Below are 26,850 nucleotides of genomic sequence, written 5' to 3' on the forward strand. Positions count from 1 at the left end.
TCAGGCTTTCTGGGTGATTAGAGGGTGTATCTTTTATTCTGGAGAAATGAAAAACCATTGAGGAGTTTGAGCAGAGTGACATGATTGACTTCTATTTTAGCAGGCTTGCTTGAGCTATTGTGTTGAGTATAGACTGTAGGGGTTGCAAGCAAGGGTACCAGTTAGGAGGTGATGAAAATAATTAAGGCATGAAATCATGGCAACGGTGCACGGAGTGGAAGCACTGTCAGTGGTCAAGAGTGGTTCAATTCCTAATGTATTATTTTCTCCTCCCCTGTCCCCAGTACCAGGGATTGAACTAGGAGCACTTTACCACTAAGCCACATCCCAGCCCTTTTTATTTTGAGAGAGGTTCTCACTAGATTGATTAGGGCCTCGCTGAATTGCTGAGACTGGCCTAGAACTTATGATCCTCCTGCCTCAACCTTCTGAGTCACTGGGATTATAGGTGTGCACCACCACGCCCAGCCCGGATATATTTTCCAGGTGACATTTGTGGACTGAAACAAGTCTGAAAAGAATTGTCATGTTGAACTTCCCACCTTGAATCCCTGGCCAGTGGACTTCCATCTTCTTTTTGAACCATCCCAATGATGGGACTCAAGACGGCCTTTCACTGCTGGGGTGACTGTTAGAGCTACCTTCCTACACTCAAGGCATCTGTCTCTCTGTCTCTCTGCTAGGACAATATTCAACACAAAACCTGATGCTCTTCACACTTCCCCAGCCCAACAGGGAGGCCAAAGTATAGTCTGACCCTGGAGTTCTTCCTTTTCTCCATCCTTCAGCTTCCCTCTACCCTCTGTAGCTGACCAAGACAAGTGGAAATCAGTTCCATACAACAGGCCTTTGAAGTGCTGTCACATCTCCCCAACATCTCCTCCAAGCTAAGAGTGTCCCTGTTCATGCATCGTTTCTCATGAGGCAGTTGTAAACGCCTGCCCCGCACAAGCTCCAGTTTGTCAGTGCCATTCTTAAAATATGACACACAACAGACTCCACCACTCCATGATCCTTTATCCAACTGTGGCCTGACCAGGGTAGGCATTGGAGAACCAGTTCTTCCCGAAATCCACCCACTCTCTTATTTACACAGCCCACAACTGGATCTATTCCTCACTTTCTGAATCATATTTTCTCACTGAATCTTGGACCCGAGTAGATTCACAAGTTATTTTCCTTTGGAACTTCTGCCAATCCCTGACCTCACCTTTATGCCCACTTCCTTGCCTTTACCTAGTGCCCTATCCTGTAGTTTTCCTATAGATCACTCTTTTAATTTAAGTGAAATGTAATTTTTAAATTTCTAATGGGGTTTAGCTTGCTTGTTTTGATCTGACGTTCAACCTGATAGAGGTAATACTTTTCAACCTCGCTTGAGTCCACCCACACATCCCCCTAGAACAATCATACTACAAACATCTTAGATGGTGCCCACGCATAAGATGCTAACTTTTAACACCAAATAATTTCTCAGTCTGATATGTTCCAGTGGGGCTTTCTGTACACTGACTCATTAGCACTCAACAAATCTTTTAGATGAAGTATGGCCTTGGTACCAAAAAGCTTACTTACCAGGCAAACATATCCCTCAATAACTTCCTATTTATAGAGTCCTGGGTTCAGGGCTGGACCATGATGCAAAGGAATAATCTAAATTTCAGTTCATAGTAATCGAATGAAACTGACCCCTGAGAGAGGGGAGATGGATCCCAAGTTGCTAATGATAAGGTGTGACAACCTCTTGGTTTGTATTTGTAGGAGAAAGCAGGTGGACTCTCTATGCCTTTCTAGTTAAAGGACAAGGGAAGGAAGGTGGCCTAGGAGAAGTCAGTGCTGAGAGCGCTTTCTGCATACCATGTCCTGTGCTTCTTGTAAGCATCTATTGGCTCTGTGGTCAAGGCAGAAACAAACAATAAGCTCCTCATGAAATACCAGTTTCTGGGCTGGAGATGTAGGTCAGTGGTAGGTACTTGCCTAGCACGCATGAGGCCCTGGGTTCAATCCCCAGCACTACAATCAATCAGTCATGTATCATGCCCTCTTAGATGGTGATTGGAAGTGTATATTGGAACAACTTTTGAAAAAGAAAAGAAACACTGGTTTCTTCTCATACTCTGTCCTGCCCATCTTCCCACTCGACTCACTTTTGAGTTTTGCTCTTAATAACACCTCTTTGGGATCTCCCTTTCATATTTTCTCCCCTGATTTTTTCTAGGAGATGGATCGCATTGTCAACCAAATGCTGCATATTGCCCAGTATCTGGAGTGGGATCCCACGGAGCTAAGGCCTGTGAGTTTCTGTAAGCAGGGGGTGACTTTGGAGTGAGCTTTCAAAATAAGAGTGGGACCTACTCAGGACATGGGTGCCAATGTTGGCTGTGCAGGTGCTCCCTTACTGACAGCTTCTTTGGGGTCCTATGCTGTGACCTGCTGCTTCTCTGATAAGAAAAATGTTGGTGGCAGCAGAAAAAGTGTAGAAATAAAAGAAATAATAACTTCCTCTAACCTTTCCACCAGAGCTAAAGTCTTATATAGCAAGAATTCATAGATCAGAGAATTTGAGCCAGAAATAATTTTAGAGATTTTTCTCAATTACCAGGTAATATTAATAACAACAATTAACTCCATGTGAGGGTTTCTTATGGACCAGGAATTATATTAGATGCCTTGTACATATTTTCTCTAATCCTTCCTACACTGCTGCAATGATAGTGTTATTTCCATTTTGCAGATGAGCAAACCTGAACCCAAAGAGGTGGGTGATGTGCCCAAGGCCATACCTTCAGGTCAAGACAGAATCAGACCTAGGACCCTGGTCCCCTCACTTCTAGTCTTGTCCCTCATTGCTCTACTCATTTTGAATAAGAGGGGAAAGGGGTAAAACAGAAAATGGGTGATGCAGGATGAAAGAGAAAGCAGTGGCCAGAGGGAGGTAGAAAAATCAAGGATGAAAATGGACATGTTTGTCACTTCTCTGGATTCCACAGATATTGAAGGAGATGTTGCAAGGGATGGACTACGACCGGGACGGCTTTGTGTCTCTACAGGAGTGGGTCCACGGAGGGATGACCACTATCCCACTGCTGGTCCTCTTGGGAATGGATGACTATGTAAGTCGATAAGCTGGAGTTCAAAGATCCTTGCCATCTTGGAACATTGGAATCCATATTAATATATATGATTTCTAAGCCAGACTTCCCAGTGGGCTTGTCACACCCTCGGATTGGCTCAAAAGTCCTTTCTATTCTCAGTTCTTTACCTATCTTCATGCCCCAAATATATTCATCCTTCAGGAAACATTTGCTAAGTTGTTAATAAATTTAAAACATTGTTCTGCATGCTGTGAGGGCACAGAGACAATATTTGCCTGCAAAAAGCTTATGCTCAACCAGGAAAAGAAGAAGAGAAACTTTAAGAAAGATGCCAGGTGCTGTGGTACATACCTGTAGTCCCAGCAGCTTAGGAGGCTGAGACAGGAGGATCATGAGTTCAAGGTCAGCCCCAGCAACTTAGCAAGGCCCTGAGCAACTCAGTGAGACTCTGTCTCTAAATATACTATAAAAAAGCGTTTGAGATGTGGCTTTGTGTTGAGTGCCCTGGGTTCAACCTCTTGTACCAAGCAAACAAAACCTCAGGGAAGATTCCCATCTTTTCAACAAATTTTATTTTTAAATGGTAATAATTAGAGAAGGATAGAAGAAAGGAGGAGAAAAGGGAAGGAGGGAAAGAGGAAAAAGAATGATGATCTGCTACAGGGTGGCTTTCATGAATGGTCTCTTATTTAACAGAACATCCAGATAAGGTAGGTATTTTTATCCCAATTTGTGTAGATGGGAAACTGAGGTTCTGATCCTAAGAAGCAAAGGAAGAACCAGGATTTGTAACAGACTCCAGAGACCCTGCACTTTCCAATTCCCCACACATAAGTGTAAAAACAATAGGAAGAAACTGGGGGTGGGGGAGTGTTGACCAAGAAGAATGTGTGAGATTTTGAAAACACATTCTTGAGAGTAATGATCAGGTGGAAGGACCTAGGAGGAGGTTTGTTCTGGCTGTCAAGATTGGGTATGATTAGGCTGGTAGAAGATGGTAGAAGAGAAAGCTTATGCAGGCAGAACAACTTGATCAAAGATTCAAATGGAAGAAAAGTCAGGGAAATCTCCCAGTTGGATCATAGGAGGGGATTCGTGTAATGGCTTAATGTGAAATCAGTGGTTATAATAGCCTGCATCTGACCCAGTGGGTTACTACATTTTTTTGCTTATTTACCAAGTACACTAACTTCCATACCTGAGGGAGGAAAATTACCCTGCAGAAGGGTAAATGGTGACATTAAGGATTTACCAGAACAGTCATACAGGTTGTGTGACCACTCCTTTGAGATTTCCGAAGTGTCATAGAGAGAAAATAGAAAGTGAAGTTGGGTTAGCCTCAAGCTGACTATCATGGCCCATAACTCCATCCCACAGGCCTGCAACTCAGGACTAGAGTGGAGCCTTTATTTCCAAAGCTCAGGAGCTAAGAGTCCTGCCCTGTTTTGCAGCATGTCCAGTTCTTCCCAAGTGCTAAGTGGTGATCAAGGAACCAGGATCTACACAACTCCTTTCTTAATTCTTAGAGCCCTAGAGGCAGAAAAGACCTTGTCATTCCTGGTTTGTCCCTTCCATTTTAGAAACTAAGGTCTAGAGAGGTAAAGGACTCACCCAAGAGCACATACCAGGTCTGCACCAGAGGCCACCTGCCACATTCTGTAACATCAGACCCCTCATGAAACAGTATGTACAAAAACCCACGTGAGCCAGGAACTGGGTGCTCAAATGAGTAAGCTTTCTTCTATCAATACTTCCATCAAAATGGAAGTTCTGCCTGGGTGCTGTCCCAATGCCATTGTTTGGTTTTCCTCATTTGGGAAATGGAGATAGAACATTTTCATCACAATGAACCCATTTCTGTTTTTTTGCCCTGTTTGGACTTGGTGAGGTTCAAAATACCACCATCTCTGCATGAGAGCAGTCACTATTTTCTGGCTAGAGGAGAGAGAACCTGACTATTTCTTCAACATTCTTCCAAATGCTAAATCAGCCTTATTTTGATATAAATTATATCAGCAAAAATGGCAAGTGAAAGTAAAAAGCAAATTTGATTTTTGTTAATCAAAAGCTTTTATGCTTTCTTTTTTTTTTTTTTTTTTTTTTTTTTTTTTGGTACAGGGGATTGAACTCAGGGACACTCAACCACTGAACCACATCCCCAGCCCTATTTTGTGTTTTATTTAGAGACAGGGTCTCACTGAATTGCTTAGCACCTCACCATTGCTGAGGCTGACTTTGAACTCACAATCCTCCTATATCAGCCTCCAAAGCTACTGGGATTACAGGTGTGAGCCACCTCGCCTGGCCTGCATTCATTTTTAAATATATACTTTAAATAAAACATTTTTAAGGCAATGACTACATCTTTTTCCTTTTACCTTTATTTTGCTTATTTCTTTTTATGTGGTGCTGAGGATTGAACCAGGCCTAGCACTTGCTAGGCAAGTGCTCTACCACGGAGCCCACAGCCCCAGTCCCTTAAGTAAATTTTTAACATGCATCAATGTCTTTAATGTCCTATTGCTTGTTTGGCCTCCTCCAATCCCACAGATGATCACTGAGGAGTCTGGGCATCTGTGAACAGGACATATGTAAAACAGTCTCTCTCTCTCTCTGGGTGAAATTGTAGCAGTGGCATAAAACATGGAGGCTACTGCCACATTCTGCAGCCTCCCATGTGCAGAAATGAAAAAACCACATGATGGTGCTGTAACCTAAGCAGAAACGTTTCCTGGCTCCAAGTCATTGTCCATTGGCTTCTTGTATCTAGAAAAGCAGCAGCTGAGAAAGCCGAGCCAGCTGATTGACTTAGCGAATAAGGGTATTTTCAGATGAAATGATAGTCCTTTCAGAGGCATGAAGAAGCTGGATCTTCCGAAAAGGGATGTAACTTCTTTTCTGTCCATGAAGGGAAACCCTGGGTGGTGGAGGTAGGAGAGAGGCCTGGAAGGAGCCTGGGCTCCGAAACCAGCTGGACCCCCCAGTTCAACTACTGACCCCCTCACTTATTCTCTAGATGGTCATGGGCTAGTTATAGTCCAATAGTCTCTGTTTCTCCTCTGTAGATTAGGAATCAATCTAATCTCCTTATTCCTAAATATGCATTCTATTTATTTTCATGTCTCCAGTAGCTGTTGCAGAGTAGGAACTTAATAAAAAATTTTAATGTACTTGGCAGTGGATTATGAGCTTCACTTACATTATTTAATTTAATTCTTGCAAAAATAAAAAATAAAACCTTGAGATAGATGTTTGCCGATTGAATTCATGAATCAGTCATCTGGTAAATCATTATCCATTTGTATCTCTTTCCTGAAGTAGAGACTCTTAGATGAAGGGACATTAATTCTGTAAAACTCAGGTCTGGAAGAAGCGGGTTTTGAGGTGGTGAGAAGGAATGAGCTTCACCTGGACCAGGGGAAGAGACCAGCATTTGGAAAAGAATGTGGGCTGCTGCAGAGACCATAAGCAGGAGTGTGGGGCCAGAAGTAGGACTGACCACAGTGACCAGTACAAAGGCATAAGTGGCCAGAAGTAAGGTCTGGACTTCCTGCACATTGGACTGTATGTCCCTGACTGTGGGTCCCCATCACCTTATTACCTACCATACTTTTTCCCTTCAGACCAATCCCAGAGATACTCTTGTGATGGAGTCTTCAGAACTAGTATATGTGGGGAGGGGTGTCCTGAAGCCACAGCCTGGAGCCACACTGAGCTCCCAGGGCCACAAGGTGGGAGACTTGGTGTTCCCCAGAAGATGTGTGATTGTGTGGAACGTGGTCTGTGTAGTGGGTAAAGATGATTTCACCTCTGAGCCAAATCTGGAGGAGATGATCCCTCTCCTTCTGTGTCTTGCTCTTTACTATTTTTTCTGTGTGCAGAAAGTTTGTAGAAGGAGCACATTATTTTTACTAAACTATTTTTTTTCTCTATTTGAACACTAGTGTATAGAGTAGAAAATTTGGAAAATATAGAAGAGAAATTAGAGAAAAAAATAATGCACAATACTGTCAGCTATAGCTAACCTCTGTTGACAGATCAGTGAAACTTCTTTCCATCAAAGATCTTAGTTCACAAAGACTGAAATCAGAATATATCATCAAGTGGGTGCAGTGGCGCATGCCTGTAATCCTAGCAGCTCCGGAAGCTGAGGCAGGAGGATCGCAAATTCAAAGCTGGCCTCAGCAACTTAGTGAGACCCTAAGCAACTTTGCAAGACCCTGTCTCTAAATAAAATATTTTTTAAAAGGGCTGGGGATGGGTTCAGTGGCTAAATGTCCCTGGGTTCAATCCCTGCTACAAAAAAAAAATATATATATATATATATAATATATATATATATATATATATATATATATATCTCATGAAATTTACCTTTTGGTTTTTTTTCACTCAGCAATATATCATGAACACATTCTCATGCCATTAGATAATTCTTTAAATGACTTTTTGGTTGCCCTCTAACATGAAGTCATATCAGTGTACTACCATTAATCTTTTAGTAATTTGGAGACTTTAGGACATTCCAGTTTTTCGTTATTTTAAGTAATGCTGGGTTAAACACTCAGCAGAGCACAAAAATGCTCATCTGTCTTTCTTTAGGAGAGAGACCCAGAAGGGAAAATTACAAGTCAAAAGTTGTAAACATTTAACAGATAAGCAGGTGATAGAGACAGACATAGATGATAGGTAGGTAGGTATGTAGATAAATCAAATTGTTCCAATTTACACTTCCACTGGCCATTTGAAAAGGGCTTATTTAATTCTCCCACATTCCCATTTAGGTATTCTTGTTTTTAATGTTTGTTAATTTTACAAAACACAAAAAGAACTTTTTATTTGAATTTAAAACAATTTTAAAAACAAATGACTTACCTGCCATATACAAGAGTCCTATTTAGAAAAAAAGAACATGCAGGAGGCACCCTCACCCACTTCCTCTAGCTGGGGCTGAAGGCTCAGGGTCTCACCTCCTGTACCCCTGCAGGGCTCAAAAGGGGACGGGAGGCATGCCTGGACCATGAAGCATTTTAAGAAGCCAACCTACTGCAACTTCTGCCACATCATGCTGATGGGGGTGCGGAAGCAAGGCCTCTGCTGCATTTGTGAGTAAACTTCCCCTAAACCTCTTCCCCACTTCGCTGTGCTGCTCTGTGCATGGTTGGTCTGGCCATTCTAGGGAAAATCGAGGTCTCTCTGCTTCTGAGCTTGAGGGACCACTCTTCTTGTTCCAGCAGCAGGGTTAAAGAAGGCCTCTATGTGCTATCTTAGCATCAAATGGACAAGACCTGTAGTAGGGTTGGAGTCAATGGGCCACTGATCCCCTAGAAAAAATAAGTTCATATGTAATTCAAAAGCATCTCATACTGATTTTCATTGGGTAAATGTTTATGTTTATGTTCAAAGGAACCTGTTTTGTTTTGCTTAGCTTTGAATTAGTGAAACAATGCATTCTAGATTCTGTAAAAACAATCAGAATTAAAGCGAGACATTTGTTTCACTTGACAACCCATTTAGTAAAGAAAAAACCCCAAGTGATAGAAAAAGGGGAATGAGAGACTGGAAAGATGAACAGGAGAACCAGGTGAATAAGAAGGAGAAAGAAAGGGTGACAGGGAAGAAGGGGACATGGGGAGCAGGGAGAAAGGGGCTCCCACAAGAAGTCTTTGAAGGGGTCACACAGCCCTGCCAACCACCTCGAGACAGGGACATCAATAGTAGCTGAAATCTACCAAAGGCTGTGAGGAGCTGGATGAGGCGGTGCACCCCTGTAATTCCAGCAGTTCAGGAGGCTGAGGCAGGAGGATCGCAAGTTCAACGCCAGCCTCAGCAACTTAGTGAGGCCCTCAGCAACCTAGCAAAACCCTGTCTCAAACTAAAAACTGTCTTAAAGGGTCTAGGGAAGTTTCTTAGTGGTTAAGCACCCCTGGGTTCAATCCCTGGAACCAAAAAGAAAAAAAAGACTGAGTAAGGAAGTCCCTTCATGTGGTCCAGATCCTCTAATCTGCACATGTGACCTCAGCAAAAGGTCATCTTAGTGGAGTTGGGCCTGCTGTCCATCAAGATCAGGCCTCAGCAAACTTAAAGAAGGTGTCCAGTGACCTTTTGCCCCATTCAAATCCCCCTTCTTGGCACTTTGCATTGACCAGTTCTCATTCCTCTTAAGTTCCAGGCCTGTGGACCTCTTCCATTTGCATAATAGTAGAAACAACAGTGGTAATTTGGAATAGCTATTCTGACCCAGGCACATGGTGCCTCACGTAAATTATATCATTTAATGCTGCCAAAATCCCTACAAAGAAAAAGACTATTTATGCCCATTTTGCAGAAAACCCTCAATTTCAGAGAGATAAAACAATTTACCCAATATTACGTGGACTTACAAATGGCAGAGTCAGAGATGAAGCCTGGCCTGCCTTCCCAGAGACCCCTGGTCTTTCTGTCCACTCCCCAACTTCCCTGACATGCCATGATATGACATGGGCATAGTAAGCAGGATGATATTTCACTCTCCCCTTTCTGGGGACATTTCCCTGCTGCATTCGCTGCTCACAGAGGAAGGGAGTGTGCCCAGGTGGAGACACAGGAGCAGAACTGGAAGATGACTGGGGACTCTGCTCAAGGAACAGTAGGAGGCTGTTGAATGTCCATTAGATGAGGCCAGCTCCACATGTCCCCAGCCCTTCACAGGAGGAGATCCAGCAGGAGATACAGGCCTTGGCTGGGAGGTTGGGGGATGGCTCTTCCTTAGATAGTCACTCAAATATCTTTCTTATTATTTTTTTTCTTTGTAGATTGTAAATACACTGTCCATGAGCGCTGTGTATCCAAAAACATTCCTGGGTGTGTCAAAACATGCTCAAAAGCCAAAAGGAGCGGTGAGGTTGGTGACACCTGGTGCCTTGTTCTACTGCATGCTGCATCTGGGGCAACATGTCCATCACACAGAGTCCTGGGCAGGAGGGGCTTTGGGAGCTTTCTCCCATCCCTTCTGTGCTTTGAGGATCACCCTTAAATCATCCTATTCATCCATCAATCCATTCAGCATCTCTCTGGGGCCCACCACTTGCCTGGCACTGTGCTAGTGGGCACGCAGATTATAAGAGGAAGTCCCCAGACTGCTCAAGCACTGCCCAGTGTACAGGGCATGTCAGACATGTCAGACATGACAGACATGTCAGCAAGTGCACAGCAGTGAGGTGTGCCATCATAATAAGGCTCTGTGGAACATACGATTGAGGCACGGATGAGGAGCCAGGGAAAGTTTCACAAAGGAGGTGGCATTTGAGTTGTGCCCTAAAGCTATTATCAGGAGGACTTCAAGAGGTATTGAAGAGTAAAAGCAGTCCAGGCAGAAAGAGTGTGTAAAGGCCCAGGACATGACTTATTCTGGGATCTGTACTTAGTTTGGTGGGGCTAGAACAGAGGGTGCTTAAAGGGAAGTGACAGGAGATATTATTCAGAAAGAGACTCCACCTGGAAGTGGTCTTGTAAGGTCAGCTCAGGAATTGGAAAGGAGTTTTCTGTGCAGCCACAGGGTCCTCAAAGAGCTTCAATCAAGGAGTGATTGAATTTGCAAGTCAGGTAAATTGTTCTGAGCATGGTGTAAGAAAGAAATCACAGCGGGGGAAATTCTTGGATAATTAAAGCAAAAGGCAAGTGTTGCATTGAGGGCCCCTCTGGGTGGGGTCTGCATGCTGAGGCCATGTCTGTGCTGACATCCCTGGGGCCATGCAGATCATTGAGTATTGACTGTTCCATTGACTAAGGAGGAGAGACCGAGTGAGAGGTAATTTGGAGGTAACTAGGACTTGGTGATGTGATGAGAGAATGAAAGAGAGGAAGAGGTAGGGCTCCCAGGTTTCTTTCTTGGCCATTGAGTGGTGCCATTTGCTGAATCTGGAAATTGAGTGTCCTTAAAATTAAGGGCAGGGCACTCTGCATTGCTGCAAAAGGAAGATTCCATTGAGGAAGCTGAGTTGGGAGATGTTTAGCAGGTGGGAGTGGTACCCACCCCTCCCACGGAAGTACTCCTGAGAGAGAAGGGCACCTCCGGGGAATCCTCTGCATGCCTCATGGACACCGCATGGCCTCTTGTCTACTCCCTCCACACCACCCCATGTACACCCCTTTCCATGCCCATGCTTTCCACCAGGGCACTTGGCGTGCCTCCTGAGCTCAGGCCCTGTGCCTGCACTCTGGCTGCCTGCCACTCAGAATAGAGTGAGGTCACTGAGAGGCCAACAGGGCACATTCACAATTTTCTGAGCCTGCAGGGACACCCCGAGTCCCTCACCATCTCTTCAGATCCCAGAGAGGCTGGAGAAGGCAATGTGGCACTGGGGAGACGACCCTGGACTTGGAGTCAGAGACCTGGCTGTGGGTCCCTGGTTAGCCACTTACCAGCCTTGGAACCTAGGGCCAGTCACTTAACCTCCCTGAAGCCTTGCCTTTTTCTCTCTGCAAAATAGAAATAACAATGATCTGAGAGCAAATTCAATGTGATCATATAGATGACACATCCATTAACCAACCTAGCTCTATCAACAATCAATATGGCAGAAGGTGAGAAGCTACAAACTGAGTGTGACACAACTTTTGGAACTGTGATCTTTACCAAAAACATTCCAGAGTGGGAGCCATCAAGCAATTTAATTGCTAAGCAATTTAAAACATTTATTCTTATTTAATACAAACATGGGATAGTCTTGTACATTTTCATGTATTTTTAATACTGTGCTTGAATTTGGGCACTCAATGCTGCACCCCTACCTTCCCCCAAGGTTCACATCCTCTTCCTTCTGCAGCTCAGGGTAGCTTGGTGGAAATCTGAGAAGTCCTGTGGCATTGCAAGCAGAGCCAGCTGGTAATTCTGGCTCTTGGATGGAGGTCAGGGGCCATTACTTTAGCAGTACTTATACATGCACATTCACCTACAGACATTCTCTCCTGCTTCCCAAGCTGCTAACCTCCCCTGGTTACACTTCCTGGGCAGGAAGCAGATTACAGCTAGCTCTCCAGGAACCGGTATGAAACTAGGACCCTCACTAGTTTCCTTGGACTTTTTGTCTAAGCTTCATCTAGAGTTCATTTCAACCGTGGCCGCACGTTATGACCACTCAGAACACTTTATAACATATTAATGATAAGAGACTAATTCATTCAGAATGTGGGGTGGGCACTATGACTTCTAGAAAATTCCTAAATTGTTCTGATGAGCAGCTCAGACTGAGCAGTGGGGAGTGAGTTAGTTATCCAACAGTGGGCACCTTCAAAAGATGGGGACTGTTGTAGGGAGGCCCTTCTGAGTGTGTTTTCTTATTGTATCCTCCCAACAACCTGAGGAGTGGGACGTATCATACCAATTTGTACAGATGAAGGACCTAAGACTCAGAAAGGTCTAGGAACTGGTCAACAATCACCCTGCTGTGAAGTTCAAAATCAGTGACTCCAACCAGTTTTGTCTGCAGCCCAGGCCCTCCCATGTTCCCTGCTCCGTGCTGCCTTCCAGAAAAGGGTCCATGCAAGCACATCACTCTGCGAGGAATTCTGCAAGACAGACAGATGGACTTCCAGATGAGATGCTGCTCACTCTGGCTGCTTGCCAGGGCAAATGAGCAATTCAAAACTCAGACGCAGTGATTTTTCATCTACTGTGATTAGCACAATGGTGGTCAGGCAGAGAGGGAGCCAGCATCCTATGAACATCTAAATAGGAAAGAGCCTTCCCTTCTCCTGGACTCCTCCCACACCCTCCTGCAGCCCCGGTCCAGGGTCATGGTTCTGCTGCCTTCCCTGGTATCCTTCGCTTCCCTCCCACAGGTGATGCAGCACGCGTGGGTGGAAGGGAACTCCTCCGTCAAGTGTGACCGGTGCCACAAAAGTATCAAGTGCTACCAGAGTGTCACCGCGCGGCACTGCGTGTGGTGCCGGATGACGGTGGGTTGGTGCCCAGGTGGCCCTGCTTCTTTTCCGTGTGATTTTTTTGCTCAAGCTGCAGCCTGGGAGCAGTGAACATCCCGCCAGAGAACAACCAGAGTTAGGCTAATAAGGCTAGGAAGGCCCCAGAGCCTCTGTTTCATGCCCTCAGTCTAATGGTACTCCCATCAATTACCAAGCTGCCTAGAGAGAGGGGACACCCCCAGAATCACTGGAGTAAGGGCTGCTTAAGAAGCTGTCCAGCCCATTGCCTGCATGCCCAGGCAGCTGGGAACAATAGGCTAGACCACGCACTTCCCTCACCTATGTGAGGCTAGGGCACTGCCAGAGTGGGAGAGGAATTAGCCACTAGAGTGCCTGCCCCTTGAGGCACCAGAGGAAGGGGCACCTTCCCCTCAGACACTTTCCTTACAGCAGCCTCACTGCCTGGTCCAGGGGCCTCTGCCTGCCGCCACCAACCACAGCATAAGATAGAGTCCACAGCCCCTCTGGAGCCCCTCTAGCAGCCACTGAGCTGCCCAACCTGCCTGCCACATCCAACTCAGAGCCATATCTTGTCCCCTGACCAGGTTTCAACCTCCAAGAGGAGGTGTCTCCAAACCAGACTGCAGAACTCAGAATGCAGAGGTTGAGTTGCAGGGTTTACTTACAAGTTTGCTCACTGAGATCTCCCTTCCAGAGTCTTTAAGCCTGGGGAGCAGAAATCCAAGGAGGGCTCTAGAATCAACAGGGAGAGCAGGGCATAGGCCCGCTCGTGACCATTTTGCTCCAGTAGCCATTGAGGCTCTTGGTCTCCTCTCTCTGCCCATGGCAGACCTGGCACCCCTCAACACACCTATATACACGCTCTCAGCAATCCTTCCAGAGCCAGCCGTGCTCACGGTTCAGGGGGCATTAGACAGCTTGCCTCCCAGCAAACCTCTGCACCCTCCGAGCCGCTGGTTCCTCGATCACCTTCACTCATTCTCACTCTTCTCTCCCTTTTGTCCTCCAGTTTCACCGCAAATGTGAATTATCGACGTTGTGTGATGGTGGGGAGCTCAGAGACCATATTTTGCTGCCCACCTCGATATGTCCTGTCACCAGGGTAAGTCCTCCTGCCCAGCCAGAGCTCTGCTTCTCTGAGTTCGTGGTTCAGATGTAGGCAGCACTCAGACCTTCCCGCCCCCCAGAGAGCTTCCCCAGCCACTCTTAGGGTTTGTGTTTTCAGTGTGCATTTGAAAGGGTCAGGGATGTGCCAGCCAAATTGTGAGAGAAAAATCCTCAGATGCAACTGGTCCCAACTGCTGGGTCCAGATGGACCATGGAGGAAGCACGTTCACCCTACGCACCTTGTGGGCAGAGTACAGCTAAAGCAGGGTGAGGTCTCTCTCCTCCTTTACCCCTACGGAACCTCTCTACTATGTCCAAACATGGATCACCCCTACCTTGATGCCTTTCACTGGAGTGTGTTAACACTCCAGAGAAAAGAAAGAAAGAAGCAAAATTAAACTCCTTTAATACTCACCTGAAACATTTTTGGTCTCCTGTATTGAAGACTCCTCTCTCTTTTCTTTCTTTTTCTTTTTTTTTTTTTTTTTTTTTTTTTTGGTACTGGGGATTGAACCCAGGAGCATTCTATCACTGAGCTACATCCCTAGCCCTTTTTATTTTTTATTTCCCATAGGCATATGGTATTCATGTAATGGAATACCACATTGCAGTGGGAAAGAACTTGTGATCCTCCTGCCCCAGCCCTACTGAGTTGCTGGGATTACAGGAGTGCACACCACCAGGCCAACAAGATTCCTCTTTCAAACAAGCACCAATTTAACTCCTCTTCTCATCTTAAAATTGTTGCCACATTCCACAGATTCCTCACTTCTTGCCCTTGACTTAACCAGTTTTGTTTTTTTTTTTTCACTAAAAATCTACAAATTTTCCTTTTGAACACCATTTGGCAGTATCAAACATACAAACTCCATAACCCAACAATTCCCCTTCTGTGGATCTTTCTGAGAAGTACAAGCATTTACTCCATGTGTGTAAGACATGTATGAGAATGTTTGTGGCAACTTTATTCATAGCAGTAAAAACTGGAAGAAATCTAAATGACAATTAACAGGAGGATAGACAAATAATTTGAGACCCATAGGCATATGGTATTCATGTAATGGAATACCACATTGCAGTGGGAAAGAACAAATTGTGCTCCCATGCAAAAACAGTATTTTAAAGAAATAATGCTGAATTAAAGAACTTGACTCAAAAAAACAAAGGCACTCTCTCTGATTCCCTCTCTATAAAATCCAAAAGCCAATCAAAACCAGTGTGATCTTGGAGTCACACAGGGCTATGCTTGGAGGGGCGGCATTTCTAAGGGCTCATACATATGCAAAAATTCATCAAACTGTCCAATTTCAAATTGAGCATTTTGCTGTAAGCTAAGTAAACCTCAATAAAATAATAAATACTGAAAATACAAAACCAAGAACCACAACCGAATGCTGTATCATTAGATAATGCTAAGCAGAGAAGCTTAGTGTGAGACCTTGCTTTTTATAGTCCAAGCTTCTCCATCAACAAATTAGATTTCTGCCAATTTTAGTAACGTCTCCTCCTGTGTCCCTTGCCTGTGTCTCAAGGTTAAAGTCAGATCAAGTATTGACAGGGTCCTGGAGAGTCCCAGAGAAACTCATAGGTTTGCGTTCCTTTCTTGAAATCCAAAGTCCCACATTGAAAAACTACTCACACTGACCTGGTTTTGCTGATACTAGTCATTTGTTGTTGGGTTTTTTATTTTGTTTTTATGTACCAGGGATTGAACCCAGGGGTGCACAACCACTGAGTCACAGCCCCAGTGCTTTATTTATTTATTTATTTGTATTTTATTTATAGACAGGGTCTTGTTGAGTTGCATAGGGCCTCACTAAGTTGCTGAGGCTGGCTTTGAACTTGCCATCCTCTACCTCAGCCTCCAGAGCTGATAGCCATTTGTTTTCACCAGATCTCTTCCCTTATATTAGGTTTTTATTTTTCTTTCAATAGATGCTTGTCTTTCCTCTCTCCTCACAGGACAGACAAGGTGGAAAGTCTGATGGCAGTATGGCAGCCAAGGGCGAGCTTGTAATGCAGGTATCTCATGGATTGCAGTCCAGTTGCTTATTCCAAGTGGGTCCAAGACAGTGGCCGGGAGGCCGGGGTTTGGGTTCTAAGGAAATGTACTCAACATTTGCTTTCTCATCTGATCAATTCTGTCACGCAGGAGGACACTTTATTCCGGGCCTCTGGAGTTACCTTTGACCGCCACACTGTAGGCAAGTGGTGAGAAGGGAGGTTGGCTGATCCCATCGCTGGTCTAATTGGCTTGATCACCTCTATAGGAGCAAATTACATAAGCCTTCAGTATGCAGACCTCCTAAACCATAACAAAAGTGTGGCCTAGAAGTAGACAATAGATTTTTCCAAGATTGCCAATCTGTCTCCAGAACACAACTGTCAAAACGTAGTTCGCCAAATCCAAAAGTTCTTAATCCTTCAATGTAAGTTTAAGAATTCGTTTTTACTCAGGCTCACCAGTGAACACCTTTTCTTTCTGCCTTCCACAAAAGGAATGCAAGCAAGGCATCCTGAAGAGGTACAAAGAACCAGAAAAGGAAATAGGAAAGTTAGGGCCTCCTCTTCCACCCTCGACCTAAGTCTCCTTGTTTGAAAAGGGTCATGGAAATCCTTGCATTCCTCACCTCCTGGAGGTGCTGCGAGATTAAATGAGAGTGTGCAGATTTGTTTGTTTTAAAAATTAAGCTGAAACAATGGAGGAACCTTAATAGATGAGAAAGCTCTAGACACCCAGAAGGGCAGCAAGTCAAGTGGAACACACACACACACACACACACACACACAAGCATGCAGGTATAACAGTTGTTAGATATGGATTCTTCTGCTTGTCCTGCATCAGTTCTGATCGGGCAGGACCCTTGCTGTATGGATTGCTGAATACTTTTAACACTTCCGGAAGTTAAGGGCTTATTCCTCAGGCTCCAAGATGATTCTGGGTGTCACAAGTCCCTTGAGCAGTTAAGAGAATTCTTAAAAATCACAAACAGTGCTACTGTTCTCTTCAAACCACATGGCACGCTGTGTTTGCTGGCTTTTTTAGTTTAAGATCTGAGATAGCAGGCATTAGATGTTGAACATGGAGCAGAGCTGCCTCTGTGTCAGAATGTCATTCAGCTGAATCCACAAGTGCTTATTGATCGCCTGCTGCTGTGTCTGGTGCCAGGGGCCCTTGGGAAGAGGGTTATACACACACCCTGCCCTGCTCCTGAAGCATTGAAAATCCAGTTAATAATGCCTTGAGACATTTACCTAAGACAGTAAAAGACAAATACAAATAAACAACAAAAGAAACTCCAAAAGATATGACATGTTTTAAATGTAAAAGCTTCAGTTGCCATGATTGAGGGGAATTTCATAGAGGAGATGGCTCTGAAGTTGGGTCCTAAGGATGAAAAGTCGTTTGGATTTTTTTTTTTTTTTTAAGAAGTCACAAAGAAGGAAATGAGCATTTCAGGGTAGAGAACAGGAGGAGAATGGTGATCAGATGCATGGGAGAGAATTTAGGAGACACTCCCTGAAGGGTGCAAGCAGGGTTGGGCTGGAACTGCAGCTGGGGTTAGAAGAAATGAGACCACAGCAGTGGAATGGGGTGAGATCCAGAAGGCCTTGATGCCAGGTTCAGAGATACAGATGTTATCCCCTGGGCAGTGAGGTGTCACTAAAGGTGTTTGACCAGGAGTGGTGTGCCTGACATGGTGTTCTGGGAAGCGGGCAACATATAGGACTTCCCTGGGATGGAAAACACCCAAGCAGCATGGGTTCTGTGACAGCTGCTAGAGATGAAAGGACATTCCAGGGGAAGACTTGGCAGATTAGGATCTTCCCTGAAACACTGGATGAATAACAGTACCTTTATCAGGAGCACAGAACCAGGAGAAGATCAGTTTGATGGGAAAAGAAGATAAGTCAGGTTGGGGCATGTTGACCTGGTAGTGATGGGAAACGTCCACTTGAAGGCGGCTCCGGGGATTCAGAAATGCAGGACAAGCTCAAGAGGAAAATTGGGTCTGGAAATGCGAATCTAGAAGGTGCCAGAGTGGAAGTGATTTTTTTTTCACTCCATGAGTGTTATTTTATTTATGTGTGTGACCAGATGGCCACACGTTCTAGGATTGCATTCAGTTGTGTCCCTCACAGAATTTAATCTTGTGATGTGGGCACAATGCCACACCGTTGTTGAATGACTTGAAGCTACAGTGCCATTGCCCATCTCTGATCCCAATCTCAAACCCTCATTGCCATTAGCACCACTGAAAGGCCACTTGAGCTGGAAACACGTAGCCGCTTGGCCCCTCAGAAAACTCAGCCAGTGGACAAAGACCTGCCTCCCCGATCACCTGTCCTCCATGCCTGGGCCTGCTTCCTATCCACCTTTCCGAAGCTGTCTAAGCATCAAGCTCTCGTCTCCCCAGCCCTGCTCTCTGGAAAAGCAGACCTAATTTCTTTTTCTCTTGCTTTTTAAGTATAAGATCATCCCCACCCCGGGCACCCACCCACTGCTGGTCTTGGTGAATCCCAAGAGTGGAGGGAGACAAGGAGAAAGGTATGTTCTCTTCTCTTTCAAAGTGGAATGGCTAAGACAAGCCCCTTCCTCCCCTTGACCACAGCAGAGTGGAGACCCAGGCTCAAATCCCAGCACCACCACTGGGCCTTCATCTCCTGGCCCCCGGGCCTTAGGAAGATAACAATATCTCCTCTCCTAGGTTATTTTAAGAATTAGGATAGCCCAGTGCTTAACGCAGCGTCTATCTCATGAGCCACTGCAGAGTTCAGACTGAATCCTGAGAAGCCTCTTCCCTCCGAGTCTCACATGTCTTTTCTTGGTTAAAGAGACGGCAGGACTCACCTGACCTGTTCTCATCCCTGAGAATGCAAAGCACCCACCTCAGGAGTGAAGAAAATGCCCCCTTGTCTGGAAACTGGGGATTGCTAAGCAGAGTGGGAAAAGAGAGCCACTTCTGCCTTGGAGGCTGTTCAGTTCCAGGGTGATGAGCAGATGACAGTGATCTGGAATCCATGTTATGAAATAAGAATAAGTAGAGCTAAACAAGAACTATGAGGACCCCCGTTCTGGTCCAAGGGACCTAATTAGTCTCCAACTAGAGCCCTGAGATCAGGCCCAGATGTGGTCGCTCCCCTTCAGGTGTCCAAGCCCAGCTCCTCCTGAATTTGCTCCTGATTGGGGGCTGTAGGGGCCTTTCTCTAGGGGGTCCTTTGATACCTCCAGACATCACACTGCCCCAGCCACACAGAACATTTGGGAGAAAGTCTTCTTGAGGAAGAAATTCTGGGTTTCTCTGCTCTGTTCTCTGCAAAGAAGGGGTGAGGCTCCTGGGGTGGGAGTTGGAATCTTAGATGTAGGGGCAGCCTTGGACCAAGGGGTGAGGATGTGGTGATGCCAGATAGACCTGGGATATACTAGGTCTGCAGGCACTCTTCTCCCATCTCACATTTAAAAGGATGCTCAATCTGACTACTGATTTCTTTTTCTTTTGCCTTTTAAGTGTAAGATCATCCCCACCCCAGCCACCCACCCACTGCTGGTCTTGGTGAATCCCAAGAGTGGAGGAAGACAAGGAGAAAGGGGGTCACCCTAATGTGACTTTTTGCAATGACATTTTCCTCCCCTACCCTCTAAATTTTTTTTTCTCTCTCTTTTTCTCCCCCATAGAATTCTTCGGAAATTCCACTACCTGCTCAACCCCAAACAAGTTTTCAACCTGGACAATGGGGGACCTACTCCAGGGTATGGAGACAATATCTTTATTTCTCATCCCTCTCTTCTAACCTCTGCAGAAGATACCTTCTTTTGTCACCTTTTTAATGTGTTTCATCCCTGAAAAGACCATGGATGCCTTTTATCTTTCTCACATCACACTCTTCTGGATGTGTTCAGAATCACCCCTTATGGCTAACTCTGAGAAGTGGCTTCCTACCTTGTCCCCAAAATAAAGGAGTTGGTCTATAAGATGGGGAAATTGCATATACCATTCCTGTGATTGCTAGGAAGGCGAATGGTGAAATATTTTAACTTGATAGTAAAGCTGTGCTAGCGGGCGTCTTCTTAGTCAACCCCAGGTAGGAGAAAGTGTTCTTATCACTAGCATTTTGGAAATCTATGTGGCTACTCAGAGGTCCACCCTCTGTTCCACTATGGGGGCATTTGAGGATCAAGACACTTGGTTATACAATGAAATCATTGTTTTTCTGGATGATCCATTTTTGAGGTGGTTACACTCCCTGTGGCCCTTCTCCTGCTACTCCTCTTGCTGTTTGTTTCCCTGCTCTTTAGCAGAAGGTTGGAGAAAAGGAAGTGCTTTATATTTTGACTGGAGTTCTGATAGGAGGAGCTGGGCCCTGTGCCGCAGCTATCATGAGGAATTTCCAGACCCTGTAATTGGAGGGCTCCCCAGCGTGGCGCCAGAAGGCACGGAAAGACTGGGCTCTTCCCAGTCAGAATCGGTGCTCTAGCGCCACCTCCTGGCCAGTCTCCGCCTCGAGCTGTGCACAACTAGCTGGGTTTTCCCTCATCTTAACCTGCAGTTCTAACTCTGAATTCCAGGAGACCCCTCAAAGGGGCTGGCTGGAGAAAAGACCAAAAAATAGAATCCGCCCCTGTCTTTGATTGTCTGACACAAAGCTGTTATTTATACCACTGGCAGGACAAAATCAGGTTAAAATTAGAAATGTGCGAGCAGATTCAGTACTCCTACCATAATTTAACTATAAAACTAATTTGAAAGCAGAATCCATCTAGACTGCTGAGGTTTCTGCCTTGGTTGCCATGATTGCCCATTTTTGTTGGATAGCTGCAGCCCACAAGTGCCTTCACCAGCCCACCCTCCTCTTGGGTATTTCAATACTGGAATGCAGTCCTCTGGCTTAACCTTTTTGATATGTTTTACCATGGGTAACAGGTCAGGGCCTACTCCCAGTGCTGGTGGGTCCCGAGTGTCTCTGATGAGTGTATCCATCTGTAATCAGACAGGCCATCTGGCTGAAGGGAGCCTCCATTCAGAATTCACTTCTTGTAGGAAAGCAGAGTTCTGCAAGAGAGATGGAAAAGAAGAAATATTAATTTGCCTTCACAGGCATCCATGACTCAGAGAGCCCCAGGGGTCTTCTCAGACCACCAGGCTGGGCAGAGAAGAAGTATAACCTTAGATTCTGAGTCTCACCCAAGGTGTTCACAGGTTACTTCTGTTCTAAAACAGGATTTCTTAACCATGTTATGCCAGACACCCCTTTGCCAGTCTAGTAAAGACTATGGATCCCTCCTTGGAATATTATTTCCTAATACACAAAATGAAATAATACAAGATTACTGGAGAAGATAATTATGTTGAAAAATATGTACCGATACACTAAAAAATAAATTGGTGATATGGGTCTACAAATGCATTATCAACACATTATATAGAACATCCATAGCCAGGTCAAATAACTATTGCAAATTCAAAGCAGCAATGAACATACATGATAGGTTGAGATATGCCACACTGTAAAAATATCTTTGATTTTGATTGCTGCCAAAGTCATAGGTATTGTTAATAAATCTGTGGTTTGTTGCCTACAGTCATAATTTAAAGAAATACTAAATTTCAGTGAGAGGTTAGGGAAGACATGAATGTAATATATTCTTCTTCAAGTTAATGACCTTCTGAATTCTATCCATAGACCCTCCTTGGAGATTGATGGATCCCTGGTTGAGAAGTCTGCTCTAAATTAGAGTTAAAACTTCTGGGAAAAATGGGGTGATTTCTCCAATTAGCTCTGGACCCATAAAATTGCAAAATGAATTCAGCCAATTCAGGGCATCTCCCTTAAAGGGGAGGTTGCAAGGACATAACAAGCAGGAGAATTCAAAAGGAGTCAAAATATTGGGGGTCATTTGTATTGTGCAAACTGTAGGTTTCTCTACCCAAATCACAGAGAATTTCTAGAAAACTGCTTTCTATTTATGTTGAATGTTGAGTCAGATTCTCCTTATACAAGGATAGCTCTCTGGGATTTTTCTACATACTCAGTGGCAATGCATAATAATTTCTAGTTTCAGAACATTAAGTGACCCTTTCAACTCCAAAAAAGAATCGAGATCTTAACATACTCCCGGGGAATAGAGAGACTCTAACTCAAAAATTCAAGCCTAGTGACAAGACTAACATTGACTTTCCTCTGTTTCCCAGCTTGAACTTCTTCCGTGATACTCCAGACTTCCGTGTTCTGGCCTGTGGAGGAGATGGGACAGTTGGCTGGATCTTGGATTGCATTGGTAAGAATGGGTTGGAGGGGCCTTTGCTGGTTATTTATAGTGAGTATATTTAAAGTTAGCAGAAGGCAGCTGGGCGTGGTGGCACACGTGTAATCCCAGTGGCTGGGGAGACTGAGGCAGGAGGATCCCGAGTTCAAGGCCAATCTCAGCAACAGTGAGGCCCTAGGCAACTCAGTGAGACCCTGTCTCTAATTAAAATACAAAATAGGGCTGAGGATGTGGCTCAGTGGTTGAGTGCCCTGGAGTCTAATCCCAGGTACCCAAAATAAGTAAATAAATAAAATTAGCAGAAGGCAATAACAAGAAGAGAGAAATGTAGCCACACTTTGTTCATCCTTATATCTACCCTTGAACTGATGCTTAACTAAATATCTACTTTGGATTAAAAAAAAAAGAAATTAAAATAATGAGAGTTCTTCCAAAGACATGAAGATAACAGTTCAGTTTCAGGCCATTCCTCAAAAACATGACATGGCCAGGGTTGAGGAGTATCACAGGTCAGATTTTGAGGGGAAGGAAGAGGGGGATTGGGACTCAAGGCAGATGCCTGCTGGACAGTAGAAACCAGAGCACTAAGCATAGCTGCATACCCAGGGGAAATCATCAGGAGATGAACATCTGGAGCCTGGGTCCAGAAAGCACATCTGGACCCAGATGTGGCTCCATGCAAGCAAAGAAAGGTCACACTGGGCTGTGACCAAAGGGGCATTGGAGAGGCCCAGGCTGAGAATCTGGAGGCCAGGGTTGTGGCTCAGCCACGCCTGGATCAGTGGAGACAGCACCCCCAAGAAGTGATGAAAACTGGCTGTGAAATTCTGCAATGGGGCATAGCCAAGATCTGAGCCCAAAGGACCCAGAGAAACACTGCAATGTGGAACATAAGGACAGGAAAGCCACCAGAGGAAGTGCTGGGGAGCACAGTCGTCAGAGTCAGGGAGTCCCAGAGCCAGGAGCCCTGGCCTGCTTCAGATTTCCCATCAGTCCTTCCACAGATGCCTCCTGCATGCCTCTATGTGCCAGGCCCTCCTGGAGGATGTGGAAGTGCCACCTGAATAAACAGGTGAGCATCCTGCCCTGCTGGAGCCCACCTTCCAGAGGCCAGAACCAGGCAACACAGAAATATGTGAAATACAGAGAATATCAGAAGATGAGAAAAATATAGCCAGGAAGGAGCAAAGGAAGCACACAGGTTAGGTGGAATTACAATCTAAAACTGAGGGGTCAGGGAAGACCTCGTAGAGGAGAACTTGTTTGTAGGGACACCTGGAGAAGGGTGAGCCTCACAGATGCCTTTGGAAAGAGCAATCCAGGTATAAGGAACGGCAGGTGTAAAGGCCCTGAGGTAGGAGCAGGCTGAGCTCTTGAAGGCAAACCAGAGCAGAGGACATACAGAGAGCATTACAGAATGTGACTCAGAAGTCATGAGGGACCAGGTCACGAGGACACATAGGACATAACACTGGAACATGGCTTTTATACTGGGGGAATCCCAGGACATCAGGTAGTTTTGAGTAAAGGAGGAACAAGCAGGAAGACTACTTAGGACAGTACTGCAGTGACCCAAGTGAGATGTGACCAGAACTGGCCACAGTGGAAAGAGGAGACGGTGAGAAGTGACCAGAGTCTTTGGAAGGTAGAAGCAACAGGATTTGCGGGCAGACTGGATGTGAGGGAATGAAGGAATCAAGGATGGCCAGGACCAGGTGCTGAGCTGTGCAGGGGCACAGAGGCTCCAGGAGTTGTCACAGGCCTCCCAGGGAGGGTGCCAGGGCACACCTGCCTCCTGCTGCTCCCCCACCAGCGCAGTGGTTTCCATGGACACAGCCCTGCTGAGCAGCCACCCACGCTCTGCTGTCACCTCGGGCTCTGGAGTTGTTTGTGGGAGGAGGGAGGAGTTCTCTGGGGGCCCAGGAAGAACGGTTGATATGAAAAAGGCAGGCGGCTGTGGTACTGGGCTACCTGCAAGGTCCCCTCTCTGACATGAGGGAGGAAAACAGGCTTTGGGGAAAAGTTGCAGAAGATTTATCTGCAGAGAACACAGGTGCCAGAAGCTGTTCGGAATAAGGAATGAAAGATCATGTGAGACGGGGAAAAAAAGTGTTAGGTTATTTTCCACAGATGAGAAGACCAAAGAGAAAAATCAGAGGCAAAGGGATTCATTGCTTAAGGTGCTCCCTCCTTCCCTGGACACGCGTTCAGGCATCCTTCAGTGGTCTCCACTGTCCCCCATGGTCCCCTCTCTGGTCTATTCCCACCTTCAGCCAGGGAGTGGATTTTTCCTGAATGCCAGTGGATTCAGGACATCGTGGAATCCATCAGCACCTTCCCTCTATCCTCAGGATGAAGACAAAACCCTTCAGGTGACCTGCAGGGCCCTGGGTGGCCCAGCCTCCACCCACCCTTCCAGCCTCCTGCAACTTGTCTGTCCCTCCCCCTTGGGACTCCAGCCACCCAGCCCTTCTCTCAGACCTCTGGACATGCCAGTCCCCCTCCCCACACAGGCCATTGCCTGGAATGCTCCCCAGCCTCTGCCCATGGACTTCTGCCTCAGATCTTAGTCTCCCCTGACACCCCGCCAGCCTCAGTCGCCTCATTACAGAATGGAGCATCTGTCCTTTCTGATATGAATGTGAAATTGTGCTTTCTGTGCGTGAGGACCACACCAGCACCAGGGCTTCTCTGCCATCAGAGCCACAGCGCCTCACCCAGCATGTGGCGTGTAGTAGGCCTCCATAAACTTGTGGAGAAGCCGCTGCCAGTGAGACATATTCCCCTGGGGGCGGGGCTGCCGTCCATCCAGAGGACCAATGAGTGGACGACTGCCAGAGAGTGTGATGAGGTCATCCCTGAGGCTAAGGAAACAGCCTGGGGTGGCACCAGGTCCAGACCAAGGGAACCAGGGAGGGCCTCCCGGAGGTGGCTTCCAAGCTGAGCCACAGAGAGCTCTGTGATTTGTTTCAGGATGGTTGACCAGTGGAGTGGGCGGTCAGGCATGCAGAAAGACGAGACTAGGAAGAAGGCAGAGCTGGGGCCTGGTGCCATAGAAGGAAAGCTGAGGTGATGGGGCCGGAGCCCGAGGGTTGTCTGCCTCAACAGAAATATGGAGAAGACACTAGGAGGTAGAACTGGAGGCAGAAGGAACAGGGAGGAGGCTGTTGCAGCAGGATCAGTGGGAAGGGATCATCCCTGCACCCAGGCATTACCGTGGGGACGGAGAGAAGAGATCGCTGAGAGTCTGTTTCGCATCACTGACAAAATATCTGAGAAAAACAGATTAGAGGAGGAAAGATTTATTTTGGCTCACAGTTTCCAAGGTCTCAGGCCGTGGTGGGTGGGCTCTGTTGCTCTGGCCTGAGGCGAGGCAGAACATCATGGCGGAAGCTGTGGCAGAAGAAAGCAGCTCAGCTCCTGGCGACTGGGAAGCAGAGACAGAGAGAGACGAAGAGGCTGGGACAAGAAATACTCAGGAGGCTGAGGCAGGAGGATCGCAAGTTCAAAGCCAGCCCCAGCAACTTAGTGAGGCCCTAAGCAACTTAGCAAGACCCTGTCTCTAAATAAAATATTTTTTAAAAGGCTGGGAATGTGGCTAAGTGGTTAAGCATCCCTGGGTTCAATCCCTGGTAGAAAAAAAAAGAGGGTGGGGGGAGAGGAAATACCCTTCCAGGCCACGCCCCCAGTGATCTACTTCTTCCCACCAGGCCCCACCTCCCAAAGCTTCATGTCATCAGCCAGGAATTCATCAACTGATGAGTGCAGAGCCCCCATGATCCAGTCACTTCCCAGGAGCCCCACCTCTGAACACTGCTGGGCTGAGGAACAGACCTTTAACACCTGAGTCTTTGGGGAACATTCCAGATCCAAACCACAGCAGATGACATGGGTTTCCAGGCTCAGTGCCATGAAGATGGCAGATCTGCCAAGATGGGGACTCCAGAAGAAGGGGCAGAGGAGGAAACAAGAGCCTTCCAGGCAAAGGGGACAGCATGAGCAGAGGCAGGAAGGCATCAGCTTGAGTCGCAGGACCAGGATCCATGAGTGAATGGCCCCATCTTCCATCTCAACACTGGCAGCAGGCAGCCCCAGCAGTCACATGACTTACATCCAAGGGCACTGTGACACAGGGTCTGTCAGTGTGCCCCTCTGGAGTCCAGTGGGCGCCTACATCTCCCTCTTTAACCAGCCTTGCCTGTGAACAGGCTGCTGGGGCTCCGTAGCCAGAGGAAAACATGTTCTGCTCTGCATTCTCTGATGGTTCTGTTCAGTGTTCATTCACAACCAGCAAGGGAGAAAAGAGTAGGAATCTGTGTGTTCCAAATTCTGAAAAGTGGTGGAAATGATAAATTATAGGTATGGGGTGTCCGTAGCACCTGGAGATTTTGCTTGTTTAACACAAGGGGTTTTTTTGTTTTTTGTTTTTTTTTTCTCTGAGGGTTGGGTGGTGCTAAG

At 46.1% G+C, this 26,850-nt stretch overlaps 1 protein-coding gene across 4 annotated transcripts in view; it reads left to right on the forward strand.

The window, feature by feature from the left end:
* Dgkg (diacylglycerol kinase gamma) overlaps nucleotides 1-26,850 on the forward strand; it is a 211,850-nt gene that overhangs the window by 75,797 nt on the left and 109,203 nt on the right. For 3 of the 4 annotated variants that reach the window (XM_058585080.1, XM_046462616.2, XM_058585083.1), the window contains 10 exons: nucleotides 2,219-2,293; nucleotides 2,991-3,113; nucleotides 8,083-8,200; nucleotides 9,890-9,978; nucleotides 12,918-13,034; nucleotides 14,029-14,121; nucleotides 16,089-16,148; nucleotides 18,596-18,675; nucleotides 19,804-19,878; nucleotides 22,319-22,404. In XM_058585080.1, the coding sequence (XP_058441063.1) occupies nucleotides 2,219-2,293; nucleotides 2,991-3,113; nucleotides 8,083-8,200; nucleotides 9,890-9,978; nucleotides 12,918-13,034; nucleotides 14,029-14,121; nucleotides 16,089-16,148; nucleotides 18,596-18,675; nucleotides 19,804-19,878; nucleotides 22,319-22,404 (916 nt within the window). The remainder of the gene's footprint in view (nucleotides 1-2,218; nucleotides 2,294-2,990; nucleotides 3,114-8,082; nucleotides 8,201-9,889; nucleotides 9,979-12,917; nucleotides 13,035-14,028; nucleotides 14,122-16,088; nucleotides 16,149-18,595; nucleotides 18,676-19,803; nucleotides 19,879-22,318; nucleotides 22,405-26,850) is intronic. The other variant, XM_058585082.1, reaches the window with a different exon arrangement.

This window comes from Marmota monax, unplaced genomic scaffold (assembly GCF_021218885.2).
Source record: "Marmota monax isolate L192 unplaced genomic scaffold, Marmota_monax_Labrador192_F-V1.1 WCK01_AAM20220418_F8-fsc00100, whole genome shotgun sequence".
Classification (NCBI taxonomy): domain Eukaryota; kingdom Metazoa; phylum Chordata; class Mammalia; order Rodentia; family Sciuridae; genus Marmota; species Marmota monax.